Source organism: Callionymus lyra, chromosome 16 (assembly GCF_982586985.1).
Source record: "Callionymus lyra chromosome 16, fCalLyr1.hap1.1, whole genome shotgun sequence".
NCBI classification, from domain to species: Eukaryota; Metazoa; Chordata; class Actinopteri; order Syngnathiformes; family Callionymidae; genus Callionymus; species Callionymus lyra.
This window is the reverse complement of record NC_141833.1, coordinates 19,318,735-19,339,701: the sequence shown is the minus strand read 5'-3', so window position 1 is coordinate 19,339,701 and position 20,967 is coordinate 19,318,735. Positions and strand designations below refer to the sequence as shown.

At 37.5% G+C, this 20,967-nt stretch overlaps 1 protein-coding gene across 8 annotated transcripts in view; it reads left to right on the top strand.

Annotated features, from left to right (window-relative positions):
- Nucleotides 1-20,967, top strand: part of LOC148064090 (receptor-type tyrosine-protein phosphatase mu) — a 221,997-nt gene that overhangs the window by 38,807 nt on the left and 162,223 nt on the right. For all 8 annotated transcript variants that reach the window (XM_087810893.1, XM_087810891.1, XM_087810892.1 and 5 more), the window contains exon 2: nucleotides 18,354-18,476. In XM_087810893.1, the coding sequence (XP_087667019.1) occupies nucleotides 18,354-18,476 (123 nt within the window). The remainder of the gene's footprint in view (nucleotides 1-18,353; nucleotides 18,477-20,967) is intronic.

Here is a 20,967-nt window from a genome sequence, read left to right as displayed (position 1 = left end):
GTAGTATTGTCGAGTACTTGACTCTGGTGTTGTAGTATTTACAGACCACATGACTCTTGGCGAAGTCGTAACTGATTTCATTTGTTTTCAAACCAAAATATGTCCAAACATCAGCTTTAAAAGCTGCTGGATTCACTGTATCCTCTCGTCCTCAGTTGTAACTGCTTTCAATAGTTTTCAAACCAAAATATGTCCAAACATCAGCTTTAAAAGCTGTGGACTCACTGTATCCTCTCATACTCAGTTGTAACTGCTTCAATTTGTTTTTCAAACCAAAATATGCCCAAACATCAGCTTTAAAAGCTGCTGGAGTCACTGTATCCTCTCGTCCTCAGTCGTAACTGCTTTCATTTGTTTTCAAACCAAACATATGTCCAAACATCAGCTTTAAAAGCTGCTGGAGTCACTGTATCCTCTCATACTCAGTTGTAACTGCTTCAATTTGTTTTTCAAACCAAAATATGCTCAAACATCAGCTTTAAAAGCTGCTGGAGTCACTGTATCCTCTCGTCCTCAGTTGTAACTGCTTTCATTTGTTTTAAAACTAAAATATGTCCAAATATATGCTTTAAAACATGCTGGAGTCACTGTATCCTCTCGTCCTCAGTCGTAACTGCTTTCATTTGTTTTCAAACCAAAATATGTCCAAACATCAGCTTTAAAAGCTGCTGGATTCACTGTATCCTCTCGTCCTCAGTTGTAACTGCTTTCAATAGTTTTCAAACCAAAATATGTCCAAACATCAGCTTTAAAAGCTGTGGACTCACTGTATCCTCTCATACTCAGTTGTAACTGCTTCAATTTGTTTTTCAAACCAAAATATGCTCAAACATCAGCTTTAAAAGCTGCTGGAGTCACTGTATCCTCTCGTCCTCAGTCATCGCCTGGATCTCCTAAGATAGCATTGTTCCTTTAGCCGCGGAGGACATAATGAATAAATATCGATATGATGTTGTGAAACAAAAAGGGTTTATTATCAAACTCCACTAGTCTTTATTTATTTCCTGCAGATTTTATTATTTGATGTTCAACGTCTTCTCGCCAAGTTTGTTCACAGACTGTGGGAGGAAACCGGAGTCGATTAAGTCATGAAGAACAAGTTCAAATGTCACGTCTGTTGAATTAGGCTGATGTATGTTGACGGTGAGGAAGAGTTTTCCCTCTCAGCGGTTTGTTCTCAAGTTCAGAAGTTCAGCCGACGTGACCCTCGATGACCTCTTTATTGTTTTAACTTAAAGTTTAAAACTCTTGTCTCAGGGTCAAGGTGACCCAAAGGATTAATATGGTTATTTACAGTTTCTTTCTTAAAAATCCTTTCTATAATTTTAAATGAAATCATAATGAAATATATTTATTTATTTTTTAATTTAACTTTGAAATGTTTGTTCTATAATTGACCATTTTGATGATTAATAAATACATTTAATCATTTATTATTCATCGACATTACATGTATTTTCAACAACCGTCCATAAAACAATTGTATTAATAATGCTAATAATTGTACAATGTTCTATACAAACATCACAAATGTACATCAAAAGTCTAGTAAATGTATATATTAGACGCAAAAGACGTGTAATAAGACCTTTATTAGTGAGTCATTACAAACCTAAATGTAATGATTGAGCTACAAAATGAAAAGTTAATAAAACGTAAACCTCTCGTCGTATCAAAGTCTCCTCAGTCTTCGGCTCGTTCTTCTGGATTTCCTATAAAAATCAGAAAGTGGGTCAGAAGCCGTCGAACAATAATTGGTTTTAAAAATTAATAATATTAATGCTTCTCTTCTGCTGACGAACCGGCTCCACTCGGGGAAAACTCCGGATTGATCACAAAACCCTTCGCTCTTCACGCAATTTCCCGACACTCGGCTGGAAGGAGGTGACGCCGAGTTTAAAGATCGAGATATTAAAACGATATCACTGCGGCGCCGAGTAATAAAAACTCAGCATCATTTTCACATTAGCCAAATCTAATTATGACTAAATATTAATGAGGTTTTTTTAAAAAAAAAAAGTTCCAGGCGAGGTCAGTAGTTCATGTTGGCTTTAGTTATCGCTGGAGTTTGACTCGGAATTAATATCATGAATAACATAAGTTCATACTTAGTTAAGTTAGTTCTTAACCTTGACCCACATTTTTGAACCTGAAATATTTAGCTACTACGTACGATTTTTTAGTTACAACATATGTAAGTATATGTGAACCTTTATAACTAAAACATAGTTCAATCCTAGATAAACAGTTTAAAGTTAGCTTGAGAGCTAGTTTTTCTGATACACAAGCTTAATATTTAGATTGAAATATATATATATATATATTTTAACAATATAGTATGTTTTTGTTTTTATTTTTTCAAAGATATGTTTTAAGGCTTTAGGAAAAGTGCTTGGTGAAGAAATATATACACAAATGTAAAGAACACAAATATAATTACACCGATTCTGATAAAGAATCACATCCTGGAACATTTATGAATATAAAAAAATAAATACCCCCCAAAAATAATACAAAAACCCAAATAAAAAAACTAAAAAAAACTCTCGAATAAAAACATAACACAACCATAAATAAAACCAAAACCAAAATCCCATATAAAAACAAAAAACAAAACAAAACTCACAAGTAAAAACAAAACCAAAACCTAAAATAAAAACAAAACCAAAAACCCCCAAAAAAACAAAACGCACAAATAAAAACAAAATAAAAACAAAAACAAAACCCCAAAACAAAACTAAGAGAAAACAACAAATAAAACAAAACAGTGTTGAGACAAATCCGACAAATTAATCAAAATCCAAAAAGAAACAAAAGTACACATAAATAAACATAAATCAACACATACATACAATGACCTTGGTACACAATACTATGACAACCCAACAGTGTTGAAAGAAACAACTGGAAATATAGAGCAAAATAACAAATTAAGAAGAAACTATAAATATTTAAAAAAAAGTGAAATTAAAAAAATTAAAAAAAACTCTCATATAAAAACATAACACAACCATAAATAAAACCAAAACCAAAATCCCATATAAAAACAAAAAACAAAACTCACAAATAAAAACAAAACGAAAACCCAAAATAAAACCAAAACCAAAAACCTAAAATAAAAACAAAACCAAAAACCCAAAATAAAAAGAAAACGCATAAATACAACTAAAAAAAAACAACAAATAAAAACAAAACAGTGTTGAGACAAATCCGACAAATTAATCAAAATCAAAAAAGAAACAAAAGTACATATAAATGAACATAAATCCACACATACATACAATGACCTTGGGACACAATACTATGACAATCCAACATGGTGGAAAGAAACAACTTGAAATATAGAGCAACATAACAAATCAAGAACTATAACAACCTAGAAATATTTAGAACAAAAGTGAAATTGCGAAGAAGTTTGATAAAGTACGATTGATCCATCAGAATCTATTCTGGCGTTCATTTTATGTTGTGACTCAGGCTCTCATGGTCTTAGTTTCACTTGTGAGGTTCTGACCCGGAGCGTGTGGTCGGCGTGGAGAACATCCAGAGCGAAGAAGACCAGTGTTGAGCTTCCAAACGCTTGTAATGACACAGTAGCTGAAGCTCTGAGGTCTGAGCTCTGCCAGGAACAACAAGAGCTCAGCACTGAGATCATGCTCCTCAGACTCTCTGACCTTTGTAAGCCGGTCCACCTGCACACACACACACACACACACACACACACACACACTTACACACTCAAGCAAAGAGATCTGGCCCAGATTCTCTCGTCCTCCTCCAGAGGTTTGAGATTCAACCTCTTCTTCTTCTCCTCCTAATGAGCTGCACTCATCTCCTAATTCTCCGACAACCTTGAATTACTCGCTCTGAGGAAAAAAAAAAAAGAAAAGAAGAAGCTTTTGTTCCATTTCTGTAAAAAGAATCTAAATGTTTATTCTGTGATCAAACACAGTTCCCCGCGGACTGCTTTGTGCTTCTGTTGCCTGATGCGTCGACAAACGAGGAAGTTCTTCACGTTATTAGCTCCGGCTGTTGTCGAAACGCTCGCTCGATCCGCTGAGTCGTCATGTTTTTGGGCGTCGAGACACAAGAATAAGAAAAATAATTAAGAATAACATGTATTATTTCACATTTGTCTGAAAAGTCCATTTTATTTTAAATACGTTTTTCATAGTGAGATGTTTTACTTGATATTGTTCACTACATCAAATACTTTTTAACATCAACAGTTTTTTTGCAACAATAATTTTTTCAAGAGTTTCAATTAATGTTACGTTTCCAAGATTTTTTTTTAATTCATATTTTCACCTCGTATCAACTTCATACTTTTTATCACTTTATTATCATATTTTTTTTCATCAAAATCTTTGTTTCTTTTTAATGATCTTCCCCTTGTATTATATTTGTATTTGTTTTTTTGTCTATTATTCCCGCCCAAAAAAACACTACATTTTCTTTTTCCGTTTTTTGTTTTTCCCTTATATTTTTTTTCTCTTTTTTCCAAACATTATACTACATTTCTTTCTTTGAAATATGTGTTTAATTGTTTTTAAATATAAACAAACAAAATTCACAAAGTAGTGACCGTTACACGCTCAACAACCCTCTCAGTAACAGTGACCCTGAAGTTCATGCTTTGCCGCCCAGTCGACCAATCACAGCTGTCATTTGGCATCATCAACTTCATCATTTTTATCACTTTATTATCATATTTTTCATCTTCAAAATCTTTGTTTCTTCTTAATGATCTTCCCTAAAATTATATTTGTATTTGTTTTTTTGTTTGTGAGCGAAATCTTTTATTCCCGCCCAAAAAAAACCCTACATTTTTTTCCCTTTTATTTTTTTTCTCTTTTTTCCAAACATTATACTACATTTCTTTCTTTGAAATATGTGCATAATTGTTTTTAAATATAGTTTTATTGCAATGATTAAGTTCCCGTATTAAACAAAATTCACAAAGTAGTGACCATTACACTCATTACGTTCATGCTTTGCCGCCCAGTCGACCAATCAAAGCTGTCATTTGGCATCGTCGACCAATCGACCGTCACTAAATAGTGGCGGTGTGTAGCAAGGCATCATGGGAGTTCACTGTTTTTTTTTGCACCATATATTTTCTAGCGTATTAATAATTAATTATCGACTCAATATTAATTACAACCTTTTCTCTGCTCTTCTCATGACGTGAAAGTCATTTTTTTTAAATTAAAATTCTCCCCGACTTGAAGTCGCCCTCCTCCTGCGAGGTGTCATGGCGGCGCCGGCGGATCTGTCGACTCAGCGTTTCCTTCTCCTTCCACTGAAGCTCGTCGTTCGTGGAATCAAACGTGGAAGTTGCGAAAGTGACGCCGAGGGCGAAAATCCTTCCGTCGCTCGCTGGAGCGTCTTGAGCGTCGTCTTGAGAGTCGTCAGCACCTCTCGGGCCGTTCAGACGCAGCGGGAGGTTGTTGCTTTATTTCCTCCCAGAATCCATCTGTGATTGGAGCGCCGAGGCGAAGCGAGCGCAGGCGGTAATGGAGAGCCCGGTCGGCGCTCGTGGTCGTGTCGGGCGTGAAGCACAAACAAGCGTCGCCGCGGATGGACGGACGCGGAAATGAGTGAATCTGACAACAGAGGTTGTGAAGCAACGGAGCTGATCTGTGGGATCTGAACCCACGACTGTTGACACGAGAAGCTGCTCGGGATTCGAGTCGAGTTTGTTTCTTCGGAAGATTGTGAGATTTTTAAAATCTCTTCTCTTTATTCGTTAAATCATTTTATCTTTGTTGAATCAGAACCAATTCATCCATTTAATTAGTGGTTAGATGTATTTTTACTCGATTTAAATCAGTATTTTCTTCACTATACTACATACTTCTTTAATATCAAGCGCTTTTGTAAACAAATATTAAAAAAAACGAATGTATTTAAACTTTTTTTGTAGATTATGACTTAGGATAAATCATTATTTTCTTGATACTTGTGATTATTATGATTATTTCTGTTATTATCAAGTTTAAAACATTACTTGTGGTTAATTATCTTCCTCCAAAACTTTCTTTTAAATTCTTTTTTTTTGTCATGTCAAAAATCTTGTCTATTTGACAATTTTTATTCTTCTTTTAAATGTTAACTCCTACGTTTATATACAATATTTTTCACTATTACCTTAAGGTTTTTCACTTTTTAACTCCACATTGCTGTTAAGGTCCAACAAGTGTTCTCAGTAATGGTGACCTGGACAGCTCCCATTAATGCTTGGCCGCCCAGCCAACCACAATTTTTGCAGTTCATTTTTCTTTACAGAAAAAAGCTATTATTATATTTTATTTATGTTTTTTTTGGTGCCCATATTAATTTTTTTTTTACGTATACTTCTCATTTAATTTATGTATATATGTTTACAACATGTTGACCTTTTCCCTTTTATTATTTTGTTTACATGATTCAATTGTCTTTTTTTTATTTTTTTTAATCTTTTACAGAAACAACATACTTATTGATTTCTCTTATAAAAACAAACCAACACAAAATCGTATCTATAGTTATATATTTTTAAAAAAAGTTCTAAAAGCCATTAGCTCTTTTGTTAGCATCTCCTTTTTAATTTCCTAAATGCTATCAGCATTAGCATAGCATCTGCGTTAACACGACCTTTAATCAACGTCTTTGACCTTGCAGCTCATTAAGTGATGAGTTGCAAAAGTGCGAACCTGGTATTTATCGTTAAGAACAGCCTTAAGAGGAGAGCGATGTTCAAGATAAGATCTCGATTTCACTTTTAATTGGAGCTCGACGTGAACGAGATGGAGGTTCTGGACGGGCGCAGTGGACCACACACACACACACACACACACACACACACACACACACACACACACCCGCACACACTCGTCTTGTAAGCCATCCGTCAGGGTTGAACATCTCCGAGGAGACGGTCGGCCTGTCGTGTCTGGATCATGGAAACCTTCAGCGGCGAGGATTGATCACAGACTCGACCGCGGAACTCATTTATCAGTTTAGAGCAGATGAAAAAAGACGTGGTTTCCTGGAGATACTGATCTCGGAACAAGATGCTTTTTCTAAGTGGATTTGATCTCTTCGTTCAGTGTTTACTGCAGGATTAAGTGCTTGTAAATACACTGTTGGAAATGATGAAAATATATATAATATAACTGCCAAAAAAGACACTTCCTCCAAATTATAACTGTTACTATTGTAACTTGAATCTTCAGGCAATATATATATATATATTTATATATAAATGTATTAATAAATGAACAATGACATCTATAAAAGACTTAAAAAGTGAAAAGGTATTGAAGTGAAACAAGAACATTATTTATTATATTGTAATATTATAATTAAACAGGAAATTAAAAAAGAAATATTAAATAGAAAAACAAAGTTAAAACAAATAATATTTCAATAAAATGAAATCAAATAATACAAGCAAAGACAATACTTTTTAGTAAAATATGATCAAAAAACAACTGTTGAAAATCAATAGTCAGTAAAAAATAAAACAAATAAGGTCCAGAGAAAAAAAGGTGAAGAGAAAAAAACAATAGACACAACTATCATAATAAAACAAAAATAATAGATAAAAAGTTATTAGACAATAAAGCCAAATTAAATCATAATCAGTAAACGGTAGAAAATGATTAATAAAATAAAATTAAAAACAAAAAAAGGTTTTGAGAAAAAAAAACTAAACTATTGCGGAGAAAGTACTATTTATTTTAAAAATTAACTATATTTTAGATATAATTCCAGGTGAATGAAAACCCAAAAACATAGATATGGAAAATAAATAATAAATAAACAAAAAAAGGGAAAGTTATTAGAAAAAGAAACAAATAAATAGAAAAAATAATGTAATTACTAATAAAAAGTAGGAAACAAAGAATAATTTATTCCTTTTTTCATCATCATGGAAAGGTAAAAATTGGCCAAAAAAATTGATAAATAACATCAAAAGATGATAGAAAATGATCAATAAAGTAAAATTCTTCAACCAAACCTGCTAATGAGCGATGAGCACGTCATGATAAAAACGTTGTGACAGTTGAATTATCTTGAAATCCACAGTCATGTGACTTTCATCAGTGATTACTTAGACACCGAATTCTGGAGTGAAATAGAAACGTCGTCTCATAGAAGCTGCTTTTCATCCTCCTTTCACTTTCCTCCCTCGCTACCATCTTTAGTGCGAGTGTTATTCCCCCGCACACACACACACACACACACACACACACACACACACACACACGCTCACCTGGAGCGGCCAGAGTTAACCTCGGTTCAGGTGCGTCCAACAAAAGCTTCTTTCAAGTCGGACTTGAGAATCTCGAGCAGAAATTGGCTCCAGCGTTGAAGAGCGAAGCTATCGATCGTGGCCTCTGGCTCCTCCGGAAAAAGAAAAAAAAAAAAAAGAAAAGATGGACGTGAGAACGTCTGTGGTATGTGTGCGCGCTCTGGCGCAGGAATGAATCGCTCAGCGACAGGTTGTGTGTCGGTGTGAGCGGAGCCGGAGCTCAGAACCTTCGGGTCCCGGGCCGGTGTTGAAAGGCTGTGATCGGTTGTGAACGCGTCTGATGATCCGGATCGATTCTTCTTCTTCTTCTGCTGCTCGTTTGGAGTCCATGAGGTCCAGGGATTTGAAGCGATGAGACGCCGTTTGGATGTTTTTGAACCCGAAACAAACGCTTGATCAAACCTCAACTTTTTTATTCCCTCGTTATGTTTGAAATCTTCCCCCTCGGACCTGCATCTCTCAGGATCGATCAGGGGGGCCGCGGGGGTTGTTATCGGACAACATCCCGATACCGAACGCGCCGGGAGCCGATCAAGACGTACTGATTTATTGTTTGTTCTCGCGCCCGCTAACGGCGCCGAGGTCGTCAAAGCGAAGCCGCACAAGTGGCCGATTGATCCCGAAATAACCGCCGGTGACGGAAGTGTCGGGCGATTGGTCCCCTCGGACCCTTTTGAACGGCGATATCGGAGTTTGTTCTCGACCTCCGATCCATGGCGCGTCGATAACCGAGTCGTCTTCTTTCGCTTCCGAAATACATTGTTTTTAAAGTAGATATATTAGCGACAACTTCCTGTTTTCAAAGTAACTAATAGCTTAAGAAGCTTGTGTTTTCTTGAATGTACTGTACGTACACACTTGTGTATAGACCACAGGTTGATGTAATCAGAGATTGGAATTGGAAAAAAAACATTCAAGTCACCTGTGAAACTTGCTCAACCCCTTTTTGAAGATCATCCACCCCACCTTTAAATTGAAAAAGTCAGAATCAAATACGTTTTGTGTATTGTCAGGAGTCTAGTGATAAGGTACATATCATAATACAGGGATTTATAGTGATACTGTAGTAACCAGTATATATGTGTAGTATTGTCGAGTACTTGGTGTTGCAGTATTTACAGACCACATGACTCTTGACGAAGGCTTAACTGCTTTCATTTGTTTTCAAACCAAAATATGTTCAAACATCAGCTTTAAAAGCTGCCGGAGTCACTGTATCCTCTCGTCCTCAGTCGTAACTGCTATCATTTTTTTTAAATCAAAATATGTCCAAACATCAGCTTTAAAAGCTGCTGGACTCACTGTATCCTCTCGTCCTCAGTCCTAAAGGCTTTCATTTGTTTTCAAACCAAAATATGTCCAAACATCAGCTTTAAAAGCTGCTGGACTCACTGTATCCTCTCGTCCTCAGTCCTAAAGGCTTTCATTTGTTTTCAAACCAAAATATGTCCAAACATCAGCTTTAAAAGCTGCTGGACTCACTGTATCCTCTCGTCCTCAGTCCTAAAGGCTTTCATTTGTTTTCAAACCAAAATATGTCCAAACATCAGCTTTAAAAGCTGCTGGACTCACTGTATCCTCTCATCCTCAGTCCTAACGGCTTTCATTTGTTTTCAAACCAAAATATGTCCAAACATCAGCTTTAAAAGCTGCTGGAGTCACTGTATCCTCTCGTCCTCAGTCATCGCCAGGATCTTGAATGCTAACATCAATCCTTGCCTGATGAGTTGTGACGCTAATGCTCACATCAGCGTGATAAGCTAAATGTTTGCCTGGTCATTTTTGACAATCGGACGCTAATGCTCACATTGACACGTTTAGCTAAATGTTTGCCCAACAAGTCGTGACGACTCATGCCAACACTAGCAAGCTAAGCTAAGTGCCTGCCTGATGATTTTTGACAATGGAACGCTAACGCTATAACTAGCCTGTTAATTTAAATGCTTGCCTGATGAAACAATGAAATGGTATGCTAATCCATGCTAGTCCACTGTATCCTCTAGTCCTCAGTCATCGTCAGGATCTCTGCAGGATTTCGTTGTTCCTCTAGCATGTCTGGGGGGGGTGATGGACGTAATGACTGCTGCCATCTAGCTGCCAGAGATTTAACTACAACACAAAAATTAACAAAGGTTGAATATCAATATAGTATCGTGAAAAAAATATCGCAATATTTTCTTACACCTCCTCAGTATCAAATGGCTTAACGTGTTAGTTCTGGATGAGTATTTTTGATCTGTAGTTTGCTCTGTATATATGAATATTTTATTTTGTCTCGTTCAATTCAAGTTATTAGAAAACGTTGTTGTTGATTTTATTTTATAGATGAATAATGTTTATTCTGTCAGCAAACTTGTCGACGGTCGATCATCAAAAGTCCCTTTTTTTTTTGTCTCGGATTAATTATTAAACCACTTCAAAAAATCGTCTCTTTCTGACGACATGTTTCCTCCTCCTCGCGCCACATCACCCACCGGCGCTGAATACATTGTGCTCGCTGCCAATGCCATCGATTTGAATATCAAACAGCAGTAAAAGCCACCTCTTCGGGTTCGGTTTGAGCTCCATGACGCTGCGAGAGGAAGGTGGGCGGCATGGGGGCTATGGATCTTGGAGCCATCGAGTCAAAATATTGATGGAGAGAAGCCAGACCCCGTGACGCCGCCGCCAAACACTCATGTAAATGTTCTGCGGGCGACATCTTGGCAACTCGGGCCACATTTATTTGGAGAAGTTGATTGAGCGTAAAGTGCACTTTTCTTTAGTTATTCCGCGCTCAAACCTCCGGTTAGCGTCCCGCCGCGCCGCCCGTGGTCACGGCCGTTGTTGTCGGAGGTATCGAACGTGGCTCGGGGGCACTTTGGTGATAATTTATGACGGTTCGTGTTTTAAATTTAGCCTCCGGCGCCTCCTCCAGGCCCGGCATGAGTCACGTGTTAGCGTGTTAACATGTAAATCCTGGATTTATCAGGACTGTCATAGCGGTTAACTCCTGAAATATTGATGGATGATGTGTAGCCTACGCGTGTGCGTGAGTGTGTGAATATGTTTATGTCCTGTTGTTGTGTATGTTTTTATTTAATCCCGTCACAAACATCGGTTTAAGTTTATGGTAGTGTAGCTTAGCATTAGCGGGGTAAAATATCTATGTTTATAGTGCTGAACTAACTTTTTTATGTGAAAGATATTTTGTGTACATGTTTTGTTTTTTTGTGTGTGTATGTTTTGTAATCCAGTCCAAACACCATCTTTGCTAGTATCATTTAGCATTCTTCCTTTAGCATTCATGTGCTAACATATATTATTTTGTGTGTGTATGTTTTTGTAATCCAGTCAAAACATCAGTTTAAGTTCATGGTAGTGTAGCATAGCATTAGCGTGCTAACCTATCTATGTTTATAGTGCTGAACTAACTTTTTTATGTGAAAGATATTTTGTGTACATGTTTTGTTTTTTTGTGTGTGCATGTTTTGTAATCCAGTCCAAACACCATCTTTGCTAGTATCATTTAGCATTCTTACTTTAGCATTCGTGTGCTAACATATATTATTTTGTGTGTGTATGTTTTTGTAATCCAGTAAAAACATCAGTTTAAGTTCATGGTAGTGTATCTTAGCATTAGCGTGCTAACATATCTATGTTTGTATTGCTGAAGTTACATTTTTTATGTGAAAGAGATTTTGTGTACAATATTTTTTTTTTTTTTTTTGGTGTGTGTATGTTTTTGTAATCCAGTCTAAACACCATTTTAGGCCTTTGCTAGTATCGTTTAGCATTCTTAATTTAGCATTCGTGTGCTAAAATATATTATTGAGCTGCAATAACATTTTTATTTCAAAAATATTTTGTGTACAAGTTTGTCCAAATGTTTCTTTGTTTATGTGTATGTTTCTTGTAATGCAGTCCAAACATCAGTTTAAGTTTATGGTAGTACAGCTTAGCATTATCATTAGTGTGCTATCATGTACTGTATATCTTTATAGTACTAAAACATTTTTTTACACTAAACATATTATGTGTACAAGTTAATCTAAATGTTTCTTTCAGTGTGTTTATGTTTTTGTATTTGATTCTGAAATTCAGTTTAAGTTTATGGTAGTACAGCTTAGCATTAGCATTACAGTGCTAACATGTACTGTATATCTTTAAAGTACTAAACTTTTTTACGTGAAAAATATTTTTTGTAAAAGTTCCTCCAAAGGTTTCTTTCAGTGTGTTCATGTTTTTGTATTTTCGTCAGAAATTCAGTTTAAGTTTACGGTAGTATAGCTTAGCATTAGCATCCTAAGCTATTTATGTTTTGTTATGTATTGACAATTTTATGAGAAAAAAAAATTAAGTACAAGTTTGTCCTCTGTGTGTGTTTTGTTCTCCGTCAAAATACCAGTTGAAATTCATGTTAGAGTTTTTTATGTGAAAAATGATGTCTACCAGTTTGTCTAAAATTGTCTTTGTGTGTGTGTCTGTTTCTGGACAACATCATTTTTACGTTTGTTTAAACTTTCAGATGTTTGTGTTGTTCTCTCTGTGAGTCTGCTTATGTTGGATTGCACGAATATACCATTATTTAGTTTTAGTTGTGTGTATGTTGGACCATGTGTACACCCTTGTGCACTTTTGGAATTGTCGTCACACAAAGTTGTGTGTGTACCACCTACTGCTACAGCATGTTCTCTTTTGCAAATACTTGTGTTGTAACGTGTTTTGTATACGTATTGCTACAAGTGTAATTGTTATGTTTTCAAGTTTGATGTCTTTATAGCGAACTCATTTTTGTTTGTTCATACTCGTGCTTGTCTACGTTGATATTGAAACATATACTCGTTTGTAATCATAATTAACGTTGTGTTTATTCACATTTTTGCATATAGATATTCAACCGTCGACACACGTTTGTAGTCATACGTGTGTATTTGTTGTTGAACTATATCATCATATTTGTGTTTGTATTAGTCGTCATACACTTCCAGTGTTTCCGCTTAGTTTTGTGTATTTTTTCCCTCACAAAACAACCTGTAAACGTGTCGTTCGTTTCCCGTCACTTTTGTTCCCGGACGTGTGTCGTCTCGTACCTCCATCATCATCACCTTCTCCGAGGCAGACAAAGCGGCGACGGCATCATTAGCAGCTTCCCTCGCAGAGGCTGGATATTAATTATCCTGTGTTCTCCTCATTTGGCCACTCGTTTGCACATGTACTGTAAATGTCAGCCGGGAGATGAATGGCGACACGAAAAAACCCAGCTTGTAGCCTTTATGCAGCAGAATGTCACGGGGAGCTTGTAAGAGATGAGATATTGGTTTTGGCTTCGGCTTCGGATCCGGGCTCCTCGGACGCTCCCAGAGGCTGGGGAAAAAAAACATTGAGAATGGCATCTGTGTTTAGCAGCTCATTAGTGATGTGAAGCCTAAAGTTTATTTTTTAAAGAATATTTAGCAGTCAACACCCCACGAAAAAAAAGCAACTTGAGAGAGTCGTTTGAGTTTATTGTCGTAGAAAAGAAATGGTAATTAAACATGAACTTTCCGTCAAATTATAAACCTTAAAACTCAGCGAAATAGTTCAAGGATCGCATGTTGCCATTGGTTTCATGTTTTTGAGAGAAAATAGTTGTATTTTTACTTCGGAGGAGCTTAATTTGGTCGTGTTTGTCAATAACATGTGTCGGAATAATATTTTTTACCATCTCCAGATCATCCCAGAAGTTGAATTCTTGAGCACATGGTTTAATATTTCAAAGCTACTTTGTATCTTTTTAGGATGCTTATTTTTTGTGAAAAAAACAACAACTTAACATTAACATAATGAAACGAGTATTTACAGTTTTTATTTACTTTCAAATTATTCTACCCATACAATTCATTTCTAGATCACTTGTACACTTTTAAGTTTAACTGTAATGCTAGCGGGCTAATGTTTACATTGCCAGTGAGCTAAAAGTTTGCTTGATGTGTTGTGATGATGGGATGCTAATGCTAACATTAGCATGCTAAGCTAAACGTTTGCCTACTGAGTTGTGTCTATGGGATGGTCGTGCTAACAATAGAACTTTAAACCAGATGTTTGCCTGACGAGTTGTGACGATGCTAAGCTAAACTTTGCCTTATGAGTTGTGACTATGGGATGCTCGTGCTAACAATAGCACGCTATACCAGATGTTTGCCAGATGAGTTGTGACAATGGGACACTAATATTTACCCTAGCACGTTAAGCTAAATACTAGTCTGATGAATTGTGTCGATAGGACGCTAATGCTTACACCAGCAAGCTAAGCTAAATGTTTTCCAGATGATTTGTGATGACCGGAAGGTACTTCTAACATTAGCACGCTACGCTAAATCCTTGCCTGATGAGTTATGACGATCGCTGGTTAATGCTAACATTTCACGCTAAGCTAAATCCTTGCCTGATGAGTTGTGACCATCGGTGGTTAATGCTAACATTAGCACGCTAAGATCATTCCTTGCCTGATAAGTTGTGACGATGTGACGCTAAGGCTGACTTCAGCGTGCTAAGCTAAATGTTTCCCTAGTAATTTGTGACAATCAGACGCTAAAGCTTACATTGGTACCTTTAGCTAAATGTTTGCCCGATGAGTTGTGACGACTCATGCCAACACTAGCAAGCTAAGCTAAGTGCCTGCCTGATGATTTGTGACAATGGAATGCTAACGCTATAACTAGCACGTCAACTTAAATGCTTGCCTGGTGAGCCAGGGCAATGGGATGCTAATGCTAGCACTAGCAAAGCTTAAACCTGTTTGTATCTGAATAAAGTAGAATGTTTCTTTGAACGTAAGCAAGAGGAGAGATTCAGAGGATGAACTGGAGATAGTTGCTGCAGGTCAACGACAACCAAAGGTTGTTTGTGAATTCTTGTCATGTTTTTGTTTACTTAAAGTTAATGTTGCTTCTATACTTGTTTTTCTGTGCTTGAGTGAGGTGCAGGTGATCAAATCCAGACGCTACCGGTCCCGTCGTGGACACCTTTCACACCCAGATATCGTCGGAAGATGCTTTTTAAATTCCACTCTCGCCACGATTTCATGTATCTGAGGAGCACGGAACATAAATTTAACCAACGTCTCCACAAACAAGCCCTGACGGGGTAAAAGCCACCTTTTTATATCTTTCATTTTTCACTCAATATGAGCTTGTCTTAGCCGCTCATTGTTCGGGATCTGTTCGGCAGATTTACGAGTGGATTGAAAAGCACTTTGAGGGTAAAAGCTCACATTCTCGGCGTGGCCTTTAAGGTGCGAGGAATAAAGCAGTATTGTTATGAATCGATCACACGCCGCGCCGGGGTTGAAGCCGGCGCTCTAATGGCTGCTCGCTGTCATTTTTTGCGAGCGGCTCGTGAAAAGGATTAGAGGTTTTTTCCTCGGAGGAGCGTCCGACTCGTGTTGTCGACCAGGAAAATTAGATCAATGGGGGCTGAGAGCGTCGACGTCTGACGATGATGGAGTTCGAACACTTGATTCTTGTCATCGTCGCAACCGGACTGTCATGGCGCTAATGATGGTTGTGACTATGGGATGCTCGTGCTAACAATGGCACGCTATACCAGATGTTTGCCTGATGAGTTGTGACAATGGGACACTAATATTTACATTAGCACGCTAAGCTAAATGCTAGTCTGATTATTTGTGTCGATAGGACGCTAATGCTTACACTAGCAAGCTAAGCTAAATGTTTTTCAGATGATTTGTGATGACCGGAAGCGAATTCTAATATTAGCATGCTAAGCTAAACGTTTTGCCTAATGAGTTTGACTATGGGATGCTCGTGCTAACAATAGCACGCTATACCAGATGTTTGCCTGATGAGTTGTGACGATGGGACACTAATATTTACATTAGCACGCTAAGCTAAATGCTAGTCTGATGAATTGTGTCGATAGGATGCTAATGCTTACACTAGCAAGCTAAGCTAAATATTTTCCAGAGGATTGGTGATGATCGGAAGCGAATTCTAACATTAGAATGCTAAGCTAAACGTTTTGCCTAATGAGTTGTGACTATGGGATGCTCGTGCTAACAATAGCATGCTATACCAGATGTTTGCCTGATGAGTTGTGACAATGGGACACTAATATTTACATTAGCACGCTAAGCTAAATGCTAGTCTGATGAATTGTGTCGATAGGACGCTAATGCTTACACTAGCAAGCTAAGCTAAATATTTTCCAGAGGATTGGTGATGATCGGAAGCGAATTCTAACATTAGCATGCTAAGCTAAACGTTTGCCTAATGAGTTGTGACTATGGGATGCTCGTGCTACCAGCAGCACACTATACCAGATGTTTGCCTGATGAGTTGTGACAATGGGACACTAATATTTACATTAGCACGCTAAGCTAAATGCTAGTCTGATGAATTGTGTCGATAGGACGCTAATGCTTACACTAGCAAGCTAAGCTAAATATTTTCCAGAGGATTGGTGATGACCGGAAGCGAATTCTAACATTAGCATGCTAAGCTAAACGTTTGCCTAATGAGTTGTGACTATGGGATGCTCGTGCTAAAAACAGCGCGCTATACCAGATGTTTGCATGATGAGTTGTGACAATGGGACACTAATATTTACATTAGCACGCTAAGCTAAATGCTAGTCTGATTATTTGTGTCGATAGGACGCTAATGCTTACACTAGCAAGCTAAGCTAAATGTTTTTCAGATGATTTGTGATGACCGGAAGCGAATTCTAATATTAGCATGCTAAGCTAAACGTTTTGCCTAATGAGTTTGACTATGGGATGCTCGTGCTAAAAACAGCACGCTATACCATATGTTTGCATGATGAGTTGTGACAATGGGACACTAATATTTACATTAGCATGCTAAGCTAAATGCTAGTCTGATTATTTGTGTCGATAGGACGCTAATGCTTACACTAGCAAGCTAAGCTAAATATTTTCCAGAGGATTGGTGATGACCGGAAGCGAATTCTAACATTAGCATGCTAAGCTAAACGTTTGCCTAATGAGTTGTGACTATGGGATGCTCGTGCTAAAAACAGCGCGCTATACCAGATGTTTGCCTGGTGAGTTGTGACAATGGGACACTAATATTTACATTAGCACGCTAAGCTAAATGCTAGTTTAATGAATTTTGTCGATAGGACGCAAATGCCTACACTAGCAAGCTAAGCTAAATGTTTTCCAGATGATTTGTGATGACCGGAAGCTAATTCTAACATTAGCATGCAGAGCTAAACGTTTGCCTAATGAGTTGTGACTATGGGATGCTCGTGCTAACAATAGCACGCTATACCAGATGTTTGCCTGATGAGTTGTGACGATGGGACACTAATATTTACATTAGCACGCTAAGCTAAATGCTAGTCTGATGAATTGTGTCGATAGGATGCTAATGCTTACACTAGCAAGCTAAGCTAAATATTTTCCAGAGGATTGGTGATGATCGGAAGCGAATTCTAACATTAGAATGCTAAGCTAAACGTTTTGCCTAATGAGTTGTGACTATGGGATGCTCGTGCTAACAATAGCATGCTATACCAGATGTTTGCCTGATGAGTTGTGACAATGGGACACTAATATTTACATTAGCACGCTAAGCTAAATGCTAGTCTGATGAATTGTGTCGATAGGACGCTAATGCTTACACTAGCAAGCTAAGCTAAATATTTTCCAGAGGATTGGTGATGATCGGAAGCGAATTCTAACATTAGCATGCTAAGCTAAACGTTTGCCTAATGAGTTGTGACTATGGGATGCTCGTGCTAACAACAGCACGCTATACCATATGTTTGCATGATGAGTTGTGACAATGGGACACTAATATTTACATTAGCACGCTAAGCTAAATGCTAGTCTGATGAATTGTGTCGATAGGACGCTAATGCTTACACAAGGGCTAAGCTAAATGTTTTCCAGATGATTTGTGATCACTGGAAGCTAATTCTAACATTAGAATGCTAAGCTAATGGCGGATTCCGACGCCACCAGGGAGGGAGATGAAACTTACAGGGCGTTCGCTCCTGACTTAACGGGCAAGGAAAGGCGTAACAATGTTTTTTCTTCTGTTCGCAGGCGACTGTAACTTCGCCAAGCCGCTGGCGGCGTGCGGCTACAGCCAAGGCAGAGACGATGACCTTGACTGGGAGCAGGTCAGCGGCAGAGAGAAGACTTCATCAGATCCATGGATGCCCTCAGGTAACGACAGCCACTTTAGCTTCGGCGCGAAGAAGAAGAATGAGGACGGTAATAGAGTCGCTTAGCGGCGCCGCATAATAGAAAATAAGTTGATGTATTAATGAGATTCTCAGAAGCGGGCGATCGAATTAAAGAAACTGACACTTTTCGGAATGACGCTTTCTATGTATTGAGGATGTGACCTTTAGAACCCGTCCAGGAGGTGCAGACCACAACCATCTTTCTTGTGGGTTCCTGTCTCACGTACAGTACATGTAAAACAAGAAAAATACACTTACAGTTGGATATTCTAATTCCAATAATAAATAAATTCAGTATTTTTTTCCCCTTGGGTATTTAAATTAAATACAATAATGTTGGTGTAATAATACAACCAGACATTAGTAATAGAGTACAGAGCTACATGATCAAATTCATCCAATCATATTATTGTTTGATATAAGTATAAATTAAGTATAAAGCAAAGAAAAATATTAAGACAATCCTTCTAACAAGAAAGCTTCTTTGAATTATTTGGACATTAGTTCTTTTTTAGAAACAACAGAAGCAATAATGAAACTTAACTTAGTGACTCATCTAACAGTGACTTTTGAGTCACATGGTCGTTCGTTTTAATCTGGGAACCGGCGTCGCTAAGCTAAATGCTAGTCTGATGAATTGTGTCGACAGGACGCTAAAGCTAACACTAACAAGCTAAGCTAAATGTTTTCCAGATGATTGGTGATTATCAGAAGCTAATTCTAACCTTAGCGTGCTTAGCTAAATACTTGCCTGATCATTTGTGACATTCGAATGCTAATGCTAACATTAGCACATTTAGCTAAATGTATATTTTATGTACAAGTTTTTCTTAAAGTTTTTCTTTGTGTGTAAGTTTTTGTGATCCAGTCCAAACACAATTTTAGGCTTTTGCTAGTATCGTTTAGCATTCTTAATTTAGCTGACATATTGATATATTATTTATATTATATTATATTTAAAACGGCTACATGTTGTGACCATGGGATCTTATACAGTTGAGTCACATGGTTGTTTATTTAAATCCAGAAACTGATATGGAATCAGCTCACGATCAGATATCTCAGGTTGAACAATTCAAACATGTCTTTATTTGTATCGGACTAGCTGTTAGCACGCTGTTGTCGTTGTAAACAGGAAGGGTTCAAGAGGTCACAGCGCCACCTGTTCTAATGGAGGACAGATTACAAGATAAAGAAGATGGTCAACGTTGTTTTCAAGCAAGATGTGAAAGAAAGGGGAAAGAAAAAAATATAGATATCAGCACTTAATCAATTTAAAGATAAATAATACATTTTAACAATATTCCTTTTATCTTTTATATAACAATAAATTAAGTATGTAAGTAAGTAATTTGTATTTATAGAGGGCAAAACAATACCTAATAAAGTTTATACTTTAAAGGTCAAGATAATACTGAGAACAACACAGGAGTTCCAGAAAATCAAGGAAAAGCCTGAACAAATAAAAATGTTTAAAGATGTGTGCATGTAATAACAAGTCAACAATTTTCTCTTTACAATTAACATGCAAATATTCACAGCATTTGTTCAATTTTTTGTTGCAATTCAAATTCCAGTTGCTCGAGGAACAATGAAAAACCGGCAATATCCCGGTTCTGACTGAGGACAAGAGGATACAGCAGACTCCAGCAGCTTTTATAGCTGATGTTTGGAGATATTTTTTATTTCAAAACAAATAAAAGCAATCCAGACTCTATATTGCAGTACTAGGACAATACTACAAATATATGCGTATTCCTATAGTATCACAATACATCACAATATATCGTCTCGCCAGATTCTTGACAAAACGCCCCCCCGATTGGACCCAGAGCTGATAAAATCTCAGCTAGTTGTTGCTATAATTCCTCAGAGGTTGCCATGATTTGTTAACCATTCAAGTTGACAATAGTAAAATACAATTAACTCCCGGATGTAAAAAAACAGCCGCTCCAGGACTGAGAAGATTTCTAAAGTGTAATTAAAAAGACCAAACAAAAGTACAAAAGCCGCCCGCCGTCGCTAATGTTTCCCGAGGTCTACCTGGAGAATCCATCTCTTCTTCGGGACGTTCACCAAAGCATCATTTGATATTCAAATAATGGGTTCGGTTTTAATTAAAGTGGCCCTTTTCCATCTGCCACCTATCGGAATTGATTAAAGCGCTTCTTTCTCCTGCATCTGGAATCAGCCGCCGCGGATCTGAAAGGTAGCGTCGAAGCCTCTTCAAAGACTAATGGATCGGCGTTTGTTTTTACTTTAACGCTGGCAAACCCTTAATGGATATTGTTTCCCTTCCGCTACCTGATGAGTAATCTGGCGAAGGCGTCGGGGCCCCGGATAGATTGCGCTGGGCCTCCTCCGTGACAGAGGGGGAATTAATTAGCGGACCCCTCGCTAATTCCAAGCAGCCGGTCGCCCGGACCTCCATCAGGATGATGTGCGACGAGGCACCCTGGAGAAATTAGTCT